This window comes from Tenrec ecaudatus, chromosome 1 (assembly GCF_050624435.1).
Source record: "Tenrec ecaudatus isolate mTenEca1 chromosome 1, mTenEca1.hap1, whole genome shotgun sequence".
Lineage (NCBI taxonomy): Eukaryota > Metazoa > Chordata > Mammalia > Afrosoricida > Tenrecidae > Tenrec > Tenrec ecaudatus.
Genome location: NC_134530.1, coordinates 163,615,261 through 163,633,930, shown reverse-complemented (window position 1 = coordinate 163,633,930; position 18,670 = coordinate 163,615,261). Strand labels below are relative to the sequence as shown.

The 18,670-nt window shown below is 50.5% G+C and overlaps 1 protein-coding gene across 1 annotated transcript in view; it reads right to left on the bottom strand.

Moving 5' to 3' along the window:
• The window catches only part of INTS3 (integrator complex subunit 3), a 38,084-nt gene extending 32,967 nt beyond the window's left edge, over positions 1-5,117 (bottom strand). The window contains exon 1 of the mRNA XM_075562381.1: positions 4,247-5,117. Coding sequence (XP_075418496.1) covers positions 4,247-4,390 — 144 coding nt within the window. The 5' untranslated portion in view covers positions 4,391-5,117. The remainder of the gene's footprint in view (positions 1-4,246) is intronic.
• Positions 5,118-18,670: the final 13,553 nt, after the last annotated feature.

Sequence of the window (18,670 nt, the reverse complement as noted above, 5' to 3'; positions counted from 1 at the left end):
GGCAACACAAGTATAGAGGACGATACTCTTCCAAACTGAAAGGGAAGAACCAATTACAAATCATGGAAGTCCGCATCACCTCAAAGAGGGGCACAGGAAGCCAGCGGCCTTACAATCAAGTAGCCGGAAGAGCCCCCTTCCTTCAGTCTCCAGAGATCCTTCCTAAATCATATGCACAGTCGTCACAACTGCTGCAGGAATGCTCTGTTCAGTGGAAGCCCTCCACAGCAGGGCCAGAGAGCAGAGTAAATATTTACCATCTCTAGGTGCTCATGGGCTAATTTTTCTAACACTGATGCCTACCTGACCATGTTTCCATGACAGCAGCAGCAGAGGGCATGGGGGTGGGGCTGGGGTGTGGAAGGCCATCCAGTTGGCCAGTATCTATCTGAAGCTGGAGACTAATTAAAAGGACCTCTCTCCCCCCTCTTGGTTTCCCCACTCCCACAAACAAGTGAATATCCAGTTTGATAAAAGTCTATCTTAAACACTGCTTCCTTATGAGAAGTGGCCTCCAAGGACTAAATACCAGCCTGTCCAGAAAAGATAGATAGGATCCAATCAAGACAATTTCCAAGGACCTGCATTAGTGAAGTCACTGAACACGGTGGGGGCCAAGAGGTCTACTACTGAACATTTCACTCAGGTGCAAAAGGAAGATTGATAGGATAGGATAGGATAGGAACCACCCCTTGGGGAAAACCTATTTAAAAAGCATACCCACTGCCATCGAGCCGATTGTGACTCATCGTGACCCTGCAGGACCGAGGAGAAGTAACTCATGGGGTTTCCAAGGCTGTAAATCTTCATGGCAACAGACTGTCGCATCTTTCTCCCAAGGAGCGGGCACTGGGTTCAAGCGACTGACCTTTCAGCTAGCAATCCGATGCTTAACCACTGTGCTACCAGGGCCATACCTGTCACAGGTATCAAACAAACCAACCCCAAATAACCCGTGAAACAAAACCCACTCCACCGAGTCAGCACTGCGTCTCATCAGACACAATCCGGAGACCGTCTATGGCCTCAGAAGTTCTGACTTCTTTGGGCCACAGTTCCCACCTTCACCAGAAAGTGGACCGGTGGTCTCTCAGGCAAATAAGGAGCCACAGAGGCTCGGGAGAGCAGGAACTCCATGTTCAAGCTCCTCCATTCTCCAGCACTACTTTTTAAAATTTGTTTTGTTTTTTAAATCGTTTTATTAGGGACTCATACAACTCTTATCACAATCCATACATATATCAATTGTGTAAAGCACATCTGTACATTCTTTGCCCTCATCATTCTCAAAACATTTGCTCTCCACTTAAGCCCCTGGCCATCAGGTCATTTTTCTCCTCTCCCCTCCCTCATGAGCCCTTGATAATTTATAAATTATTACTTTGTCCTATCTTGCCCTGTCTGACGTCTCCCTTCACCCACTTTTCTTTTGTCCGTAACCCCAGGGAGGAGGTCACATGTAGATCCTTGTAATCGGTTCCCCCTTTCCAACCCTCCCTCCACTCTCTCAGTATCGCCACTCACACCACTGGTCCTGAAGGGGATCATCTGTCCTGGATTCCCTGTGTTTCCAGTTCCTATCTGTACCAGTGTACATTCTGATCTAGCCAGACTTCCAGCACTATTTTTGACTCATTCCCTCCCCAAATGAGGATGGGGGTAGGCAGTAGGGCTCATACCTTCAAAGAGAGGGACAGGGCCAAGGAGAAGGACACAACACAGGCTTCCTGGGGTAGAAGCCACAGTCCCTGCCCGTGACGCTTCACCAGTGGGGCCTTTCTGAATCACCCGGTGCCTTGGCTCCCCGTTATAACTCTTGTTGTTGTTGTGACCTGTGGCTAACTCATGCGACTGCTCACGAAAAGGCTGGCGGTTCGAGTGCACCTAGAAGGCACCTTGGGAGGCCTGATGGAGCTACGTCCCCAAGCACCAGCCACCAGATACCTATGGAGCACTGTCCCACCCTGACACCCACGGGCTGCTGGGTGTTGGAAGTGACTTGATGACAACTGGTTTTTGGGTGTGTGTACTTAGTCTTTTGAGGATGAGCTCCAGAAGGCACACCGTGGGTCTCCCCACCCCTATCTGATTGTGCACACGGTTGGTTAAGAGGTCCGGAGACTAGCCCTGCGCTGCTGGGTAACAGGCAGGTCTATGATAGGACAGACCAAGCAAGGAGCTGCGGCTGGTCAGCCGGCACTAGGTTCTGCTGACTTGAATGTGCAGAGGTCTGCAGGGACACCCAGAGGAAGCAGCCAGCCATGCTTGCCCCACTAGAGACCTCCAGATCTAGTGGGGATAACAACCACATGCAGGGGTGGGGTGGGGTGTGTGTGTAAGCAGGGCTTCCTGGAAAACTCAGAGGCAAAGGACAAAGGGCAAAGATGGAAAGGAGATGGGTTAAGATATACTAGGAAAATCTACATCCTGAAAAAGATGAAGAAAAAAAGTTCCTCTCTCCCTGAAAAGAGTTGAAAGTTCACATTCAAGACAGTTTTTTAAAAAAACCAAGAAAATAACTGTTTCCTTTCTTTTGCGGGCCCCTCCTGTCCTATGCCTTCGTTTACTAACACACCACAGGAGAGCGTCTACCCTGATGGGGCACAGTAGAGCAGAGGCAGCGGGACCCCGTTAGGGATCGAGGTGGGGAAGAAACAGATTTGCATCCATCTATCAGGGCTTTTTTCCCACCTTGCCAACTGTCAACTATTGACTGTCTAGAATTCTAGAATGCTACACCACACAGACTCACAGAGACCCTACTGGGCAGGTAGAACTGGCCCGGCGGGTTTTCAATACTTTAACTCTTTATAGGAGTAAAAAGTATGGTGGCTTCAAATTGCTGCCCCTGCATTTAGCAGCCCAATAGAAATCGAATCAACTGGATGGCAATGAGTTTGGTTTTCACGCCCGCTGCCCTGGACGCAAGTGCGACCCATGAGACAGGACCAGTAAACACTTTCATGATGGCAGTGGTCATGTCTTAAAAAGCCGGTGTTCAAGTTGTCAGGCGATTCTGAAGTCATTTCCGCCTGTTTTGGCAATGCCTGGCGTTTGTTCCTAATTATATCTACCTTAGCTGATAGAAGACAACAGCAAGAACCAAATTTATCATGTCCACAAACGTATGGGGAGAACGCAGGGTGGGAAGCCAGTCTGTGAACAGACAGTTGCTGATCAACAGTCCAGTCCTGCCCAAAGCCCATCTTGTACAGATGGTCCACCATCATGTATCCGACTCCACGTTTCTCACATCTCAAATAGGAATCTCACCTATTTGCCCACCAACACCCTTAACATGTGATAACGGGCAGGGGCAGAGTGAGAGGTGAGTGTCAGGGCCTATTTACTCACTCACTCATTTGTTCTATTCCTAGGGAACCAAGAGTTGTAGGTATCTGGGCACTCCCATGCTGGTTCTGGGTCTCATACTCCTAAGACTGCTTCCTCATGTAGACTAGGGAAGGAACACAAGGTCAATTCCGGGTTGCCAGGACAGGGGCAAGAGGCACAAACAAGTGAAGGCTGGACAGAGCAGGGTCAATGATCAGGTCCTCCAAAGTCCCGGTTCAAGCCCCATTATAGCTGCCTCATCCCACCCTTCCTCGGGACCTGTGAGGTCTCCTTGGGTATGAGCCATCTGGTTCAGAAGCAGAGTGTCCCCTAGGTCCCACCCTTCCCTCCAACACACTACAGTGGTTGGTGCTGCCTAACTAAATACTACCCACTTTCAAGGGAGTCTCCACTCATTCGAAATGCCCAGTGGACAACCCTCGCAATCACTGATACCATCCACCTGGCACCCAGAAACAAGGTCTGGGGCAAGCTCCCACCAGACCCCAGCCACAGACACGGCCTTCTACCCCATCCCAGACACGCATTCTTCACTCAGTACATGCATGACCTAAGTCTCAAACAGTCTTGACATTAAGAATAGCTGTGGTCTCATGGCGATAGGGGTGTCAAAAATAAATTTGCTCAACGAAGATGCCGTGTCCCTTCCTCACCAACTCCCCCAACCCATTTTAGTACTGGTGGCTGCTGCAACTATGGCAACCTGTGGAGGAAGTTGGCCCACATTTCCTCCTTCAGGGGCAGGAAGTCTGGAGCAGTGTTTGTGTCCTCTTAGGAAAAACTTAAGGGCCTCCTCCTGCCTGCCCGCCCTCCCACCCACCCCGCCCAGGATCCGCTCCAGTATCCCTCCTCAACCCAACTCCTTAACTCCCTTTCCCACCCCCACACCTACCTCCTCTAACTCATCCTTGGCATCCAAACTGGTTGAAAGTAGCAGCCTCCCCCCTCCTGGGGCTCCTGCTCCCGAGCCTCCTCCACCTCCCGCTGCTCCTGAAGCAGCTGCTGCAGCTGCCCCTTTCCCCTTCGGTAACTCCATGGCTGCAGCCGGGAGACCGGGAAAGGTCAGGGAGGGGGTAACGGGAAGGAAGTGCTGGGAATAGGGCAACTGGGAATAGGAACTGCCAGAGGCAGGGGACTCGAGTAACAGGTGGGGGATGGGAGGCAAAGGGCCCCTGTCCACGCTGCCACTCCTTCCTCTCCAAAAGGCTTGCTGGGGGTCAAGAGGCACGGCCCTGTAGACCCTGTCTCTGGAGGGGCCGTGTTCTTGCTGCTAAATATTGGGGGCGTGGGGGTTAAGGGCCTTTTGCCCCCTCGGGGAGGCGTAGCAGAGGCTTGCAGAACTGGAAGGAGCGCCCTTCCTGGATTCTGATCCTGAGAGGAGGAGGGAAAACCTTAAGTTTCTGCCTCAAGAGGGAGAGGGGGGTGGGGTGGGGCAGAGATGAGCCCTGCCCCGCAAGCTTCCTGGCTGGTGCCTCGAGGGCTGGGAGCGAGGCTCCCTGGGAGCCGACCCCTAGGGGTGCGAGGGGGGCAGTGAGCGCTACAGGAGGGTACGCAGGCCCGGCTTCTCCCTACACCACACAGGGGCGGCCATGGTGGACGCGCGGTGGGCGAGCAGGCGGCGGGCGACGGCGAGGAGGGGGAGGAATAGTGGCGGCCCGCGCCGGAAGTGAGCAGTCTCCGTCCCAGCCGTCTGCCAATAGCGGCTTCCGCCGTGGCGCTCCGTCTCGAAGGAGCGAGCGGCCGACGGAGCACGGCCTTTTCCCCGGCAGCTGCCAATTGGATTGAGGAGAGCCGGGGGAGAGGGATGACCGAATCGCCCAATTACATCTCGCGCGCGCTCCGGAGGGGCGGGGCGGGGCGGGGCGGGGCGCCGCTCCGGCAGCGAGCAGCCGCCCATCCGGAAGTCGAGCAGCTGCGCGTGCGCGTGCGCGTGCGCGCCGACGCGCGTGCGTGGGGCCGCCCTCGGGCCTCCGGCTGCACGCAGGCCAGGTGTGCGCCCCGAGGCTCGCATGCTCGCCGCTGCCGCTGTCCCCCAGCTGGCCTCGCGACAGACCCGAAGCCGAGCCACGGTCGGGTGCACAGAGGAGGGAGAGCACCCCGATTCAACAGCCCCAGGACCAGAGCGCTCTACTCATGATGTCCAGCCTAGAACTAAGAATTCTTGGATGTCCCACAAGCTCCTCCGTGATCAAGCAGATGTTGCAAAACAAGCGCCTGGATTCACTTGTGCAGATCTTTGGAATCGTGACAACTTGAGCGCAGTGCTTTGCTTGCGCTGTTGTTAGGTGTCGTGAAATGGGCTTCCACTCAGTGACTACATGCATAAAGTGACCAGAGTTTAACATTGGTAAAGCGGGACACCATTGATAAAACTCACATCCTGGTGAAATAGCCACATGGCAGCGGTACGTCTAGTCACCTTATACATGCGACAAGAATGTAACTGCCCACAGGGATGTCCAACCTGGTCTTTACGGGACAGATCAGTAGGTCTTCCTCCTGAGGAGCTTGCTGCTAGTAGCCGATGGCTTAACCTCTCTGGTCACCAGGGTTCCTTGCTTAGGATACGTGATTAAGTACCCTCCAGTTGGCATAAAATGAAAAGCAGCCCACTTCAGCACCCAACCTTGCTGTGGTTGAGCCCATTCTGGCAGCCACTGTGTTCAGCCTATCTTCTTGAGAGTTTTCCCCCTTCTTGCTGCCTTTGCCAAGCATGGTGCCCTCCAGGGACCGCATAGCTCACTGCCTTCAGGCCACACCGACTCTCAGTGCGTGGCACTGTAGGACAGGGTAGAACTGCCCCTGTGAGTTTCAGAGACTAACTGTTGATGGAGTAGAAAGCCAGGTCTTTCTCGCCTGGAGAGCCTGGTGGTTTCCCACCCCTGATGTTGAGTATTAACTGAAGGAAGCCCAAGGTATAACTACTACACCACCAGGGCCCCAGGTAGTAGATTCTCAATGTTGTGCTTAAAGATGAAGCCATCTTTTATACATCTGGGGCAGACCCATGCCACTGAAGTGTTTTGATTTTTCTTTTCTTCTCACTTATAACTCCAGAATGCTTCTTAAAAGTGTGGATGGCAAGATGTCATCTCTCTCCCTTGCTTTGGACATTTATCAGGGAGGGACCAGTTCCTAAAGAAAGGCATCGTGCTGGGTGAATTAGACAGGGGAAAAACAAACAAAAACATTGAATCGTAATTTGGCGGCTTTCTTTTTCTTTTCAAAAGCTCTGTTGAGGATGAAGAGATACCTGCACTAGGAGGTTCATTATAAGATAAAAATTGTTATATTCAAAGACTACCTTTAAAAAATTCAAGTTTAATACAATTTGACCTCAGTCAAAAAAGAAAAGGGAAAAGAGATTAGGGAGATGGGCTGATTGACATAGCAATGGGCTCAAACAACAACTGTGAGGTGGGTGCAGGACTGAGCCCATTTAGTTGCACTTACGGTGCCTGTGGATCTGTCATACAGTACCCACCACCACCACCAACTACAAGTATCCCCATCTCTGGGGAGCACAGTGCACACCAATCGCATGTGAGCCCATTCTTACTATCTTCAGCCCAATATTGTTTTCTGTTTCGCCGGAGTACTTAAAACGGCTCTCAGGGACGAAGACTGGTCTCTTCCCTCCCTTCTGGAGCAAAGGAGAAGGAAGGGAGCCCAAGCCTGGAAGGAGAAGTGAGGAATACCACAGAACTCGTGTCCCAGCGGAACCAGGAAAACTAGAAGAAAGTGCCTGCTACCATCATCCACTGTTGCGGCCAGGGACACAATAGGAGGGAACAAAATGTAGAACAAAATGCAAATTCGTGAAAAAGCCAGACTAACTGGACAGTTAGAAAGGAGAGAAACCGTTTAATCTGGGACTGAAGTCACCCCAGAAGGTCACCTTTTAGCCAAATATTAGATTTGGCCTGTAAAATAAACGGCAGGAGCCATGAGGGATGTGCTCCTTTAAACAAGTAATTAGAGGAGACAGTCAACAGTGACACCAAAGCAAAGGTGAGTGACAGAGAGACTGAGTGGATGAAAGGGGACAGGAGGGCTCAAAAACAAATGGGAGGGAGGCTGGCCTATCACCATGGTCACAGAACAATTTGCCCTTGGATTGCTGATGGGGACTCTTAATTTGCTATGGAAATTTTCACTTAAAACAGTAAAACACTGATAAATATATATTTTAAAAATTGTTTTACACAGCTAGAAAGATAAAAATTTTTAAAAAGAAAGATCAATGTCGATAATTTTTAAACATCTGCTTTGTAAACAAAAAGCAAACAAAAATTGAAACTCTGATGGCTGTAATGTCTGTAAAAATGGAGACAAGGACTACCTCTTAGATTTGAGAGGATTAGGTGAAGTAATGGACATAAATCAGTTTTTTTAACAGTAAAACACTGTACAATGATCACTTCATGTATTTACTTTTACGTTTGTAATTTAACATTTAAACAGCATGCACTCGTGGAAGGAGCCTGGTTGGGTAGTGGTTACCCACTGGGCTGGGCTGGTCCACAGTTTGTAAACCACCTGGAGCTCTGAGGGAGAAAGACCAGGCTTGCTGCTCTGTCAACAATTACAGTCTGGGAAACCCATCGGAGGTCCCTCTGAGTCAGCCTTGACTTGATGGCAGTGAGTTTGGTTTGGGTTTGGTATACGTCATTGAAACTCGCCGGTGCTTCCTTAAGTTGGTTCAGTCATTTATTCTCTTGTCACATAAATTAGCTGTAAAACTTTAGGCAAGTCACGTTGCCTTTCTAGAGATTCGTTGTCTTATCTATAAAACCAAGTACGGACTGGCTGGTGTCTGAGGCGTCGTGGTTCCGCTTTGGGCTGCAAGCTACGTCTGGGCAGGTGGGATCCCTCAGTCACTCCAGGAAGAGAGACTTGGGTGTCTGCTTCCCTCAGGATACTAGGAGTCAGGAAGGACTCCATGGCAGGAAGTTTTTGTTAGTTTCGAGCTGATGTCTTAATGCCGGTCTAGCTTTGAGGGTTTCTACTCCTCTAAGTAGCTTTTGGATGTTTTCTAGAAAAAAACACAGCGAGTTAGCCACTAAAGACTACAAACTTCAACCATTACAATTATATCTACTATGTATCAATGGAAACAAATGTAGAGCAGATGGGGAAACAAAGCAAGTTATAAACACTGATATGCTCTCATTGGTGTTTGGTTTGGTTTTACATGGGAGCTGGGAGAATACAAGTATATTTTCAAATACACAAAGCATCTCTGGAAGTACACACAAAAGCCCTGTCACAGTGGATGATCAGGGATGGGACTAGGGTTGCTAGGAGCTAGGGATAGGAGACACAATTACTTTTTCACTCCCTATGCTTTGACAGCTTTTGAATTAAGTGTCATTTAAATGTACCTATTTTGGGGGGGAGCAGGGAGGGAGGGGGAAAAAAAGAGGACCTGATGCAAAGGGCTTAAGTGGAGAGCAAATGCTTTGAGAATGATTGGGGCAGGGAATGTGCAGATGTGCTTTATACAATTATGTATGTATATGTATGGATTGTGATAAGAGTTGTATGAGCCCCTAATAAAATGTAAAAAAAGAAAAGAGGAGAAAAAAATGATTAGGGAAAAGAATGTACAGATGTGCTTTATACATGTATGGATTGTGGTAAGAGTTGTATGAGCCCCTAATAAAATGTTTTTAAAATAAATAAATAAATGTGCCTATTTTGAAACAAAAAGATACCTAAATTAATAATAATAGGAGAGAATATTTCCCTCTTCTCTATCAGTTACATTTTGACCAAGAAGTAAACTATGATTCTTTTTATATGGGAAAGCTTTGAAAATTAATGGAAAAACTTTATTAAAAGGTAATGGAATTTTTCCATGAACATTTTGAAGCCCCTTCATATACGTATTAATAATACACTTATCAATGGCTTACCATATGCTGGAACCACTGAAAAGACTTTAGATGTTTTTGGGGTTTTTAAAATCATTTTATTGGGGGCTCGTACAACTCTTCACACAATCCATCCATCCATTGTGTCAAGCACGTTTGTACATATGTTGCCATCATCATTCTCAAAACATTTGCTTTCTACTTGAGCCCTTGGTATCAGCTCCTCATTTTTCCCTCCCTCCCCGCTCCCCCCACCCCCATGAACCCTTGATAATTTATAAATTACTATTTTGTCATATCTTACACCATCTGACATCTCCCTTCACCCACTTCTCTGCTGTCTGTCCCCCAGGGAGGAGGTTATATGTAGAGCCTTGTAATCTGTTCCCCCTTTCTCCCTCACCTTCCCTCCACCCTCCCGACTTTAGATGTTTTTAACTCTTAACTCTCCCACAGGTTAGAAATGGAGGCATAGAGAAGTTGACTAATTGGCCCAGGTTATATGACTTAGGAAATGAGTCAGAGCCAGGATCTGAACACAAGGACTCTGGCCCAACACATTGTACCTCTGCTTCATACTGCCTTTTGATTAATGCATAATGAACCTGCAGTGGTCACTGGAAATGCGCTACTTTTATCATTTTAAAATTTACTACAATGACTATGTGCCATTTAATAACAAAAGATAACAAAACCAAGGAGAAAGTGAAAGAATTCTAGATAAATGAAAAAACTTTTTGTTGTAATAAACTCCAAAAAGCTGATAACAACCTTCCTCTAACTCAAAGCACCCAGTTTTGCATCCTAATACATGCAAAAACCCTAAACAATCTAATCAATCATAAATCAGAGCACTGGACCATTCGAGATCAAAGGGACACCCTTTGCCAAAGGACAAAGTTCAGAAGACAGGAAGGATTGAGCAAGACAGAGGAATGGGAATGGGGACGCAGGACAGAAGTGGGGTCAGGGATGATGCACCACGGGGATTGCAATCCAGGGCAGGAAGCAAGTGGGGATGGATTATTGGATAGAAAGCAGATCTAGATAGGAAATGTCACCCAATTCACAATAAAAACTTACAAATAGCAAGCGGAGGAGACTGGGTTTCAACAGAAAATGTAGATTCGGGGCTGGACATAGGGGCCCGGGCCGGGCAGGATGCCAGTGAGCTGGGAGCTGCTGTTTCTCAATTCAGGATGTGGAGGCTGGCTGAGGCTTTCTCTGGCAGAACTTGGAGGAACTCAAGATGTAAGCCCGTCAGGATGACATCCTCAAATGCAGGGTTTTCAGCTGGCCGGTATGTATCCAGGTACAAGAACAGGTCGGTCAGGTCAGACTCTGACTGCAAGCAATTCACAATCCACAGCGCTTCCAAGGGCCTCCTGGGACAGCTGAGGGCCTGGTGCAGGCAGCCTTCCAAGAAGAGGGCAGTCCAGCTGGAGGTGCTGGAGCTCGTGCAGGCCAGGCATCTGAGAGGGGCCGTGGACAAGTAGCTCCTCCACCTCCTCCAGTGACCTGGAACACCAGGATTTCATGATGATTCCAGAGCGAGAGAGTTTGCGCCGATTAACCACGTGGCCCAGGTAAGGAGCAAACCAGTCCCCGGTGAGCAGGATCCAGGACAGTTCACTCCTGCCTCTTGGACAGAGTGCCGCGGTACCATGTTCAGGGCCCCCTCCATCATTTCAATTCAGAGTGGTCTGTCAAGACCCTCTAACCTCCTACAGCGCGGGGTGGTAGACCGTTTCTCCTCTCAAATCTCTTATTGAAGAAGGTGAGGAATTCATTCAGCTTCCCGGAAGCACTGGTCTGTGCCCACCTCCGCAGGGACCAAGGCTGGCTGCCTGTCCCCAGTCCTTGAACGCTCCATGATTTGCTGGCTAGCCCACGGCTGAGTGGTCTCCCGTTCCTCTGGTGAGCACATGGTGGCTTGGGGCAGGGTTCTAGACCCTATGATGCCCAGATCGGTCTGAGTGTCTGCCAGGAAAGCCAGCACTTTGCATTTCCGTCTCTTGGGGCGAAGGTGCTAGACTAGCAGCATCTCGAGCCCGACCAGTTCAGCCCTGGAGATGTCTGGGTAAGGATGCTGAGTGCTCACCAGACACCCCCATCCCGAGGGGAGAGGCTTATAAGGGGCCAGACCTGGACCTCGGCCTTCACTTCCTGCCTCTGTTGGCCACCAGAAGCAGGTGGGCAGAGCTGGGTGACCAGCTCCTCCAGAGTGGTGAGGATGGGGCCCTGGTCCAGCAGCATGCTCCGGTTCGCAAGCTCCAGCCTGGGGGAGTCCCAGCTGCTCATGCTGATGAATCTGCTCCAAAGGGAGCCCTAGCCTGTGCTTGGCAGGCAGAGCCGAGGCGGTGACCGCAGCTGTCAGGCTCCTCGTCTCTCCTGAGCTCCCCAAACACCCCCAAAGACCTCTCTAGAAAGCAGCCCGATTCTTGATCATCAAAAAGTGGTTGGGTAGAAAATAGCCGTATTCTGCAGGTCACACAGAATTTGGCGCCGCAACTAACTTTCCTAGAGTTCGGGGAAAGAAGGTGCTGTATGCCCAAACTGCCATAAATCCAAACCAAAATACCAAAATTGCAGCCGTCAAATCAGTGCCAACTCAGGGCGACCCTACAGAACGCGGTAGCACTGCGCTTATGAGTTTCCGAGACTCTGACCGTTTATGGGAGCAGACAGCCCCGCCCTTCTCCCACAGAGCGGCTGGTGGTTTCGAACTGCAGACCTTGAGGTTTAACAGCTCAACGTGTGACCACTAAGCCACTGGAGCTTTGTTGCCATAAATTAGGTAACTTGTTACTCACATTGACGTGTATCAATAGCAAATTTATAGGTGATTTTTCATTTCTTCTTCGTCTGTGTGTCATTTCTAGTGAACAATAACATTCGTTTAGTTGGGTTGACTGATGTAGCTGCCCTCTAAAGTTCTAATTCATCTCTGGGACTGCCTTGCCTCTATCTTGGTTTGCTTCCTCTTTCAACTGTCACACGGAGGACTTGGGTCATCCTTAGCCTCACAGTGCATGTAGAAAGGACCCTCGGAGCTCAGCACAACAAAGACCCCACCAGGATGCATGTCCCTGGAAGGAACTGCTTCTCACAGCAGGACTTCTACTGATAGCCCATCTCCCATGGAGATCCTTCGATTACTGGAGTTCAGAGAGAGAATGGCTTTAGTGCCAAGAGAACAGGGAGTTTTCCAGTAGAACCTAGAAGATTAGGCAGTTGGACAGTCTTAACTTCTATTTTTTTTACTCCTCTGTTTACGATGGCTAGATCTTACTGGTGGTACTTCTCATCGCGGGGCTCAGCCATGTGCAGCTTTTTGTTTCTGATTCCTGGGAGCATAATTTGTCCATTTAACAAGACTATAAGTTCTTGGACAGAGGTTCCTTATTTTAGCATCATGCGTGACATCATGTAGGTGCTTCATGGTACTAGCAAACACCAACCTGTGTGATCACGAGGGACCGAAGGGATCAGTTATCAGGCATCAAAGAACAAAAAATCATATCATTGTGTGCCCACCTTCCCATTAGGATCGCTGAAGACAAATAGGTGCATAAGCAAATGTGGTGAAGAAAGCTGATGGTGCCCGACTATCAAAAGATATAGCATCTGGGGTCTTAAAGGCTTGAAGGTAAACAAGTGGCCATCTAACTCAGAAGCAACAAAGCCCACATGGAAGAACACACCAGCCTGTGTGATTACAAGGTGCCGAAGGGATCAGTTATAAGGCAACAAAGAACAAAAAATCCTATCACTGTCAATGAGTTGGGGTGCGGGATGGGGACCCAAAGCCCATCTGTAGGCAACTGGACATCCCCTTACAGAAGGGTTGCGGGGAGGAGATGAGCCAGTCAGGGTGCAATGTAGAAATGATGAAACATACAACTTTCCTCTAGTTCCTAAATGCATCCTCCCCTTTCCTGCTCCCCCCCCCCCACTAACGTGATCCCAATTCTACCTTACAAATCTGGCTAGACCAGAGGATGTACACTGGTACAGATAGGAACTGGAAACACAGGGAATCCAGGACAGATGATCTCTTCAACACCAGTGCTGAGAGTGGCGATACTGGGAGAGTGGCGGGAGGGTGGGGTGGAAAGGGGGAACCAATTACAATGATCTACATATAACCTCCTCCCTGGGGGATGGACAACAGAAAATTGGGTGAAGGGATACGTTGGACAAAATAATAAATTATCAAGGGCTCATGAGGGAGGGGGCAGATGGAGGGAGAGGGAAAAATGAGGAGCTGCTACCAAGGGTTCAAGTAGAAAGCAAATGTTTTGAGAATGATGATGGCAACAAATGTACAAATGGCTTGACAAAATGGATGTATGTATGGATTGATAAGAGTTACTAATGATTAAAAAAGCAAACACATTTTTAAAAAAGAGATGCATTTATTAAGTTTTAAACAAGACAAAATAATCCAGGTGAGGCCATCATGATGTGCCAGGATTCACAACCAGGTGAATTGAGCCCGGAGAACAAAGGGGACAGCCACGAATCATGACCGGCGACAGATCAATCATCACAGTTGCAGGAGGAGGAAAGGGACCATGCTTGAGACCTGTTCCCTCTCATGGACTAGAAACACAAGACTGGTGGGGGCAGCTGGGCATGCCTGTGTGACCCTGGTACCCCAGTTACCATCCCAGGTACACCCTGGGAGATCCTGAGAGAGAGGCTGCTCCTCCCTGGACTGGCTAAGGGAATGGTCATAATCCACTTTCAGACCCACTGTGCTCTTCCCATTGCTGGTCAATGGTCAGCGAGAGTTCAGTGGAGGCTGAATCTTGTGGGGCTCAACACGGGTGTAGACAAGATGGACATAGACTCTCCCTGTAACCCAATCGCCTTCTGCCAATCCGGAACAGATTTCCTAATGTCACTCCGTGTCAGTCACTGTTCTCAGCACATAACCAGAACTCACCCACGTAACCGTAGAGCAACCAGTGTCTTACTACCAGCCAGAGAACCGAGGCACAGACAAGTTAAAGTTGTATGGCTCAGGAGCTGGGCATTTGAATCTTGGCAAGCAGGGACCAGACTCTTAGCCAACTTCATGTTCCCTCTCCCTTGATTGCTGCTGCTGCGTGTTGCCGTTGGGCTGGCCCCTGATGCCGGGGGACCCACGGGCAGCACAGCAACATGCTGCGCGGCCCCACACGGTCCTCATGATCTGTTGTGTGACTACCGGGGAATCGACTGTTGTGACACACGGCGTTTCACAGGCTGATTTTTTGGAAGCAGATCACCAGGCCTTTCTCCCTAGCCACCACTGACAGCCAGATGCTGGCTACACCTGGGTTGCATCGGCCTGGAATCAAACCCAGATCTAGACTGAGGTTTATAATCATGCCAGTGTAGCGCACTCAGATCCACATGGTGAATTAAGCCCAGTTCTTGCTTGCTGGGAGTGTGGTGAATAGGCCAAGAAAAACCGGTGGGGTGAGAGGACGCACCTACACTCCAGGTGTAGTCTATGCTGTTTACATCTGGAGGCCAAGGCAGAGACCAAGACTAGCGCGGTGACAGCTAGCCCAGAGGAGTACTGTACTGACTACAGATGGATTCAGTTATGGCCCCTGAAAATACATGTTGGGAGTCCTAACTCCACTCCCCGAGCTGTGACCTGGTTTGGAAATAAGGTCTTTGAAGCACTTACCTGTTAAGTTAAGGTTGGGTCATGCGGAAGTGGGGGTGGGTCTTAGTCCTCTCTGACCGGGGTGGGAGGGGGTCCTCATAAAAGAGAAAATGCTCAGAGAAAGGGAGACAAAGGGAAAACACTGCTGGGCTGGTAAGAGAAAGGTGTACCACGGGTGTGAGGTCTGATGTGGAGTCAGAGCCCTGCTGCCCAGTGACACCTCTAAACCTCGGGTTAGCATCCCCGCAGGCCAGATTCCTGTCTTGCCTCCTCTTTTTTTCTGCTAGAATGGGGTCTGGGAGCAGGTGGGAGGGAATGGTCTCATCCTCCCCACCACCACCCTCCCTCTGCTCTTGTGACTGACCACCATCTTGGTGGGTAAACACTCTCCTGGAATCTCCCTTGCGTTCCAGACCAGTGAGATGAAATCTCTCTGCACAGCGTTGGGTATTTTTGGATCGTTTATTTTTATATTTTTAAAGCTCTTGCACCTTAATTAAAAAAAAAAATGCCCTTCAGCCGGTAGCACGGGTCTCTGCTGCTAATGAGATTCCACAACTCTGTCTAAAGCATTAAAAAAGAAAAGAGGGAGACATGCCCTGCTTTGATAAATAAATGACCCAAGCCCTGTGACGTCATGTGGGGAGAGGGTGGGGGGAGGATCTGTCTCCTCCTGTCAGCTCGATTTTGTTTTCCGGGGCTTGGCCTTGGGCTGAGGTTCCCTCTGCACAAAGGACCCTCCTACCTACAGCTGGGCCTCAGTTGGGTCCTCCTGCCCACAGCCGAGCAGCCTTCTGGCCTGGCGCCTCGGTCCAGGGGCGTCACGCGCCCTGATGAGATCATGTATGAGAAAGCCTTGTCAAAGGCCAGGCACCCAGGCAGCCCCATGACCACTGCTGCTGTTCTTATCACACACGCCAGGGGAACCCGGGAGCCCCCCACTCCTCTCAGAGGACTCAGCAGGAGAACCGAAAACACAGAGGCCAGACTGCCCCTCCCCTTATGGGTGGAGGTTCCTGCCACAAATTGGTCTCCCCTGCTGGGGAGAGGGGTGTTATTGCTACCCTCAGACGCCACCCCTGACCCCTAATGGCTTTCCCAGTGCTTCCTGGCTTGGGGAGCTTCCTCCGGAAGGAAATCTCTTGGGTTCCAGTGAAAGTTCTGACATGATCAACTCCTTGGGCCTCAACGGCCACCCCAACCCCCTCCCTCCCAGTGCCCGCAGCGGAGCCAGGCTACCCGGAAGGATCTGACCGGCAGTTTCCTAGAATTGTCTTGCTGGGGCTCCTCAGTCATCCAGCTCCCCACCCCGCTTCCCCACCCCATCTCTGGCCGTCTCCCTTCCCCAGATCCCCAGGCCTTTCAGAGCTCCAGCTCCCAGCCTGACCCAGATTCTTGGCTCCCACAGTTCTCACCGTCTGCAGGGGTTCCCCACCTGTGGGTTGTGACCCCTTTGGAGGTTGAACCACCCTTTCACAGGGGTCTCCTGATTCATAACAGTAGCAAAATGACAGCGATGAAGTCGCAATGAAAATAATGTTACGGTTGGTGGGGGAGAGGTCACCACACCATGAGGAGCTGTATTACAGGGCGCGGCATGAGGAAGGCTGAGAGCCACTGTTCTACAGGCTGCGGAGGGGACACTGGGGCAGGGACATCAACACAGTCACCAGGACCCCCCCGGCAAGTTGAGCCTGCCAGGTTGCCAAGACAACCATCCTTCTGTGCGCTTCAGGTCCCTGTGCTGTTTGCCCCCAGCGTGGAAAGAACTTTGTGGTGTAAGTTCCCTCACAGGAAATCAAGTCTGAGCAGGGCCCACGGGGTGGTGGGGAGCACAGAATGCCAAGATGGGTCAGAGACAGGGGGGCGAGGTCACTTATTGTGACAAGGAAGTTAAATTGAGTCTGGGTCTGAAATAAGAATAGTCGACGACAGGTTGAACCCAAGTTTGCGCAAACGTCAGCCTTTTTGCAAAATATTCCGCCTTTGCACACTGTAGCTTTCAGAAAAACCACGTGCTGGTACAAGCAGCTTTTGGGGAAAAACTGCGAACTGAAGATAATGCAAAGTTCACCTTAAAAAAAAAAAAGACACCTGTGTGTGTTATGCCTGTGTGTGTTGTCCCAGGTCGGAGCTCGAGGTCCACACTTGGTATTCATTCAATAGTCTGCTGTGGTCCCTCAGCGCTGAGTTTGAACCCTCTAAACCTCTTAAAGCTGTACTCAGTCTCGGCTTGTTTTGTTTATTCATCAACCTGCGTACAACACTTATCCTTTCTTGGCCCCCAAATCACTCCTCCTGGAGCTTCTAGGAGCCCTACCGGGAAGCCAGACCTCGAGCTCCCTATAACCCACCCCTACCTTCAGGTCCCACTGGGCGTGGGCTCCAGGAAGAGGCTTGGCTTAGGGAGCTGGGGGCCGGGGCCTGTCAGCACTTGATGAATGGTACTGAAGAAATGTCTGGTACTTTCTTTCCCCACGGGGGGAGGTGAGGCTGCAGTCCCCTCTCCCCCGCATTCCTGGGGTGGGTGGCTGCAGAGGATGACCTTCAGCCCAGCTGAGAGACATCTCCCAAGCTAGCCCTCACCCTCTTCCCCAGGCGCCCGAAGGGCAAAGTGGACAATCCCCAAATCCCAACTAAGGTGGCAGCCTGCAGCATGGGGGGACCAGTCTGGACAAAGAGTGAAAAAGGATCCATAAATCTCTCCCTCCTTCCAGGCTCCCAGGCCTTCGGGACAGGGCCGGAGCAGGAAGCCTTGGGGCTGCTAACCTTGAGGTTGGCACCTCAAAACCTCCAGCCACTCCGCAGGAGAAAGCTGAGGCTTCCTACTAACCACAAGACCTACAGTCTTGGAAACCCACAGGGCAGTTCTTCCATCCTCGGTCCCGAATGCTGGTGAGTCGGAGTTTGAGATGGAGGTCACTGGGTTAGACGTATATCCATCCAGTCAGTCTTTTCCCAGATAGCAAAGCGATTAAACCAGAGAGCCCAGGAACAGGGAGCCTGTGGACCCAAGCTGCCGGCACTGGAGCCTCCCAAACTGTGAGCCAACAGGCTCCCTGAGCGCTCGGGCCTCCTAGACCACGAGAGAGAGAGAATGCCTCTTTGTTAAAGCGTCTGCTCAGGGTATCTCCGTCACAGCGGCACTGGGTAACTGAGACAGGCCTTGATAAAGTTGTAAATGTTGAAACAACCAAGAGGGGGGGGGGAGCTGTAAATGTTACTGATATGTAATGAGTGCATTATTGGTCCTCTAAACGAATCCACAAGTGAGTATGTGCTCTCCAGTGTGGGGAGCATGGACCGCTGCGACCCCATCAACAGACGTTCTTGGGTTCCCTTAACACTTCATATGGGGGAGAACAGGATCCTGAGGCCATAAGTTCCCGTCAAAACTCAAATGCCCTGAGTCCATTGTGACTCCGAGCGATTCTAGTCCACTGAGTAAAGCGTCCCTGTGGTCTTCTGAGGCTGTGAAGGGAGCAGAAAGCTCCCCCCTATCTCCGAGGAGCAGCGGGGTGGATGTGAACAGCCCACCCTGCAGTTAACCCAGTATACCACCTTACTGGGGCCCTGAGTGGTTGTTACAGAGCCTCCTCACAATGGAGGGTGAGTTGTGGATGGGGGGGGGGGCTGTTTTGTTTTGCTTTTTTTTCAGACACTGCATTCCCCCCACCCCCCACCCCCCACCTTCAGGAGCTTATCTTGTATGAAGTTGAGCCTGGGGACAGAGCTGCGCTTTCCATCCACCCTGTGCCCCCAAGAAGAGACACGG